Source organism: Dendrobium catenatum, unplaced genomic scaffold (assembly GCF_001605985.2).
Source record: "Dendrobium catenatum unplaced genomic scaffold, ASM160598v2 original_scaffold_71536, whole genome shotgun sequence".
NCBI lineage: Eukaryota > Viridiplantae > Streptophyta > Magnoliopsida > Asparagales > Orchidaceae > Dendrobium > Dendrobium catenatum.
The window spans coordinates 50,250-54,616 of NW_021389983.1; the positions used below are offsets into that span (position 1 = coordinate 50,250).

Below are 4,367 nucleotides of genomic sequence, written 5' to 3' on the forward strand. Positions count from 1 at the left end.
CGTAAGGTTTTTCTATTCAAGTGTAACAAGAACCAAAAAACCCAATGTGGTCTAAATTTCCATCAAGAATAGTATTGTTAAAATATTCATAAAATAAGAGTTTGGAGCATAACCACCAAGTCTCTCAGAAGAAGAAGCAATCATATTAAAATCACCCCAAACACAATAGGGGCTATTACAAGAAAAAGAATAATTGTGTAATTGTTGTCACAAATTCATTCTTTCCAAATCTACTACAAGAAGCATAACTATAAGAATAATTACAATGAAATTGAAAAAAAAAAACAATTTGATTATGCATCGCTTAGGGAAAATTCCTCATGATATTGACCTTGATCGGATTATTCTAGAAGATCCAAAATTAATTTTTAGAGCAATTATTCAAACCAAAATAGAAACAAAGTTGTTACAAGTAGAAAAAAGTTTATTAGCATCTAAAAAAGGTTGCAATAAAACAAGAGGAATAATTTATTAATTCTACAAATATTTTTCACATGATATTTGAAAGATATAGAACCCACACATCTAATATTCCAAACTAGAGCACTAATCATTAATAAACAAATTAGAAGTTTGAGCCCTACCAACTCTACGTGTCAAAAGTTATTAATTTTTGAAATTTTTTTGTTTTATTTTTACCTTCGTAAAATCTTCATTTGAATCTATCATATTAGAATCGTAGATGAATGATGAGGAAGGATAACAAATTTTATACCAAGTCACATTAAAAGCTGCCATAGAATAATCAGAGTAAGGAAGAACAAGGAAGGGGAGGAGATCATCTTCGGCTAAGGAGATGGAGATGAAGGCCGGCATCGGCTAGGCTTGGGCGGAAGGTCGATTGGACTGCAGCGGACATTCTCTGGACAGATAGAACGAAACAAAATAAGGCATTGAAATGAGGAAGAAGGGGACGCCAGGTTGGGATATTAGGAAAAAAACCGGTGACATTTCAGACTGCTTAAACCGCCAAAAATTTGTCACTTAAAATAGATGCTAGGGCTACCAGCAAAAATGTCGTAGATAAAACTTTTTGGCGGCGTTTTTGACAGTCAAGTACCCCTGGTATTTTTCGGTGGTTAAACCGCAGGTATAACTGCTACATTTTACTGTCGGTATAATTGCCGCGTTTTAGCAGCGATCATCTGACCGCCAAAAACACCACTGGTATTGAATGAATTTCCTGTAGTGTCATATGTTATCCCATTGTAACTTTGCAAGCAACATATGATAAGCCAAACCATTAAAAATTAGAAGACAAAAAAATAATATGCTTTAGGTTGTTTGATAAGCAACAAAAAACATTTTCATTACCATTTACCTGGAAGTTCGGTCTGAAAACTCAAAGCAAGCTGAGAGAGGAAGAGGTAGTTTCTTCTAAATGCAAGCAAAGAGAGAGGAGTCGGACATTCAGTTTACGCACACAAAAGTGGTGAGACGGAAGAGGTCGAGCCGAGATTAGTCGTGCATCTGTCTCTGCACATGTGCAAGAGGCGAGCATGTCTGCATTTGTGGTCGAGGTCGCAAGGGAAGAGCGGAGGCATGAGTTGAACCGAACAAATTTGGGTAAATAAGCATTTTTTTTAAAAGGGGCACGTGCCCCCCTCGGTGATTGATATGGACATTAAAAGTTTTGTTTGACACAGCTGCAACTTTTTATATAAGTGGTTATAAAGTTGCTATAAAAATATATTTTTTGAATGCTGTAGTTGAAAGCAGCTTCCTAACATAAAAATTTCTTTACAAATTTGAAAAAGCAGCGGCTAAACAAAAATTGTGGTTGCGGTCTGGAAAGCAAAGCTATAAGAAAGCTGTTCGGTTTCATTTGGATATATTGATTTATTTTTCATATTGCAACCACAATTTTTGTTTGACCACTGATTTTTCACTAGTTTTAAAAAAATATTTGTGCTAGGCAGTTATTTTTTATAGCAGATTTTAAAAAGTTAATTGCTCTATAATAGCTTTACAACCCCTTTAAAAAAGTAGTAGTCATCCTAAATAGACCTTACATCCATTTATTCATCAACATAGTAAATTTACCTAAATTCTTCGACTATCATTGGGATAATGATTATCTATTTTTTATTTTTTTTACAAGTCACTTTCAAAGATATAAAAAAAAAAAAAAAAAAATTAAATATACGCTTAAATATACTCATGAACTCATAATAATCATATATTGAACTTATCGAAATCATAATGAACTCCATAACCTACACAATCCCACATGTCTACTAGGCACGCTTATCCAAAGCCACATATATGACTACTCACCAAAACTCAACCAACACATGCAAAGTTTACCAGTAATTAAATGCGGGTTTAGCCCTTATTTGAATATTCTAAATATGTATCAAATGTAATTAAATGTATATAATCATAATATCTTAATTTTATGGCAAGTCTTCAAAAGGCTTGATTTTAGGGGTGTCATTATTTGACACGACTTGAAAATCCGATCAGAATCCAACCTGAAAATTTCATGTTCTGGTCAACCCAAATCGGGTTTATGTCTTTCTTGTAATCTTAGAAAAAGGAACCACCGGCTCTTAGGTTTTCTTTCTAATTTTATTGTAGCTCTTTTGAGCATTAGCGAGCTGGAGAATCCTTCTAAGGACTGTAACCGAATTTTGGAAATTAACACGTAGGCCCTCTGTGGGTTTTAACAAAAAAAAAAAAAGTTAGGGATTTCGACCCATTTGTAAAACCGGTCTGGTTCGGGTTGACTCGGAAACCTGAATCAACCCGGTTTGACCCATTTTTAATGAATTTAGGTGGGTTTTAAAATATTGTTATGAAATAAGCAAATGCTCTTTCAAAAAAATAATAAATCATGTTACCCAAACTGAATTAAGCTGGGTTTATTTTAAATTGATTGAAGTAAATCTTATCATAATTTGATTTAGATTTAAATAACTCGAATTAAATAAAAAAAATTTAGTAAAACATACCCGAAGAGAGTCGGGTTCAGGTTGACTCGGACCCGAAGCGGGTCGGGTTGAACAGTGCCAGACAATTCTAGGTTGAACTCGAACCCTACCCGTGACCCGATTTTGATAGCCCTACTTGATTTTATGATTTATTTATTTATCTTTAATGTAAAATTCTTATAGAGCATTGTCTCTACCTCCATCTATAATTATGGGGTCAAAGGGCAAGCTAAGAACACAATTGATCATCTCGATCTCTTTACTTTCAAGTAATAAAGAAATCACAGAGCTTTCTTGGCGTCCTCGATCCTCTTCTTCATCTTTCTTTGTTCCTCCATTTTTCTCATAAATCATCAAATAAAGTTGGAAGTTGCCCATGAACAAATTAAAATCCAGCAAAATATATAAACAAAGAAAACTTAAATTATCCATATGATGGCTTTCGCACAGCATAATTCATATAATACGGATACAATCGACCAACTCAGACTCTGAACAAAAGCTAGATTACAAGCCCACAAAAACAAACAACTTCAGACGAGCGCAATACATAAAAGCCATCAACTATCAAGTAATTAACAGCTCGAAATTCATGGAGATTTTCCAATAGATGAAGCCAGATTACTAACGAGCGCCAATGCATTACTAGTGTGCTTCGCCGCTTTGACCACCCGTCCCCTAACCGTGTCCCTCTTCCCCGCCAAATCCACCCCGCCAAGCTCATCGGCGCACATATTCTCGTCCGTCAGCGCCGTGCTCACCCACGTCAGCGCGTTCTGCACCCGTTCACTCGCATCTTCCCTGTCCTTAGCCGAGCCTCCTAGCTCCTTCTCTGACTTCTGGAGTTTCTGCACCGAGTCCCCCAGCATCGTCCCGCAGTCACTGAGAACCACGGTCTCGCCCTGCTTCAGCGCTATGGCGCTCTCCGCTAAGCTCGAGACCGCCGCTAGCGCGCTCTTGGCGTGCGCCAGGCTGACGGAAACTGCGGCTTTTGCCAGTTGCTTGGTGTTCGACTGCACCTTGCTGGTGCTGATGAAATCGGCTGTTTCGTAGCTGTGGAGTTGGGCTTCCTCGGCTGCTGTGCTGGAAGCTAGTATTATTAGGAGAGTAATTACAGAAGCTGAAATACGGGGCGCCATTGTCTCTGCTTGAGATTTCCGGTGAACTAAGTATGTCAATTGGTAATATGGAGGCCAGCATTTTATAAGCAATAGAAATTTGCAACTAGAAGTTTAGATATGAGCTGTCCGGTTATTGGGAGCGGAGCCCCATAACAAACGGAGAAAGCTTTTGACTGTGTGTCATCTTTGATTAACAGATGGCTTCGACGAAGCACGTAGGGGTTTTAAAAGAGCGGATTATAAGGAGGAATTGAAGAGCCTGGCTTGCATGGGAGGGTGCGCATAATCGTAAATCACAAGCCAAGGTATGAAG

The 4,367-nt window shown here is 37.5% G+C and overlaps 1 protein-coding gene across 1 annotated transcript; it reads right to left on the reverse strand.

The window, feature by feature from the left end:
* Nucleotides 1–3,378: 3,378 nt before the first annotated feature.
* Nucleotides 3,379–4,072, reverse strand: LOC110108976 (pectinesterase inhibitor 9-like). Its single transcript, XM_020839850.2, has one exon. The coding sequence runs from the start codon at nucleotides 4,070–4,072 to the stop codon at nucleotides 3,524–3,526; it is 549 nt and encodes a 182-aa protein (XP_020695509.1). The 3' UTR covers nucleotides 3,379–3,523.
* Between the last annotated feature and the right edge of the window lie 295 nt (nucleotides 4,073–4,367).

Excerpts from the sequence above, each read along its gene's own strand:
- LOC110108976 (XM_020839850.2), bottom strand. The coding sequence starts at position 4,072 with ATGGCGCCCCGTATTTCAGCTTCTGTAATTACTCTCCTAATAATACTA.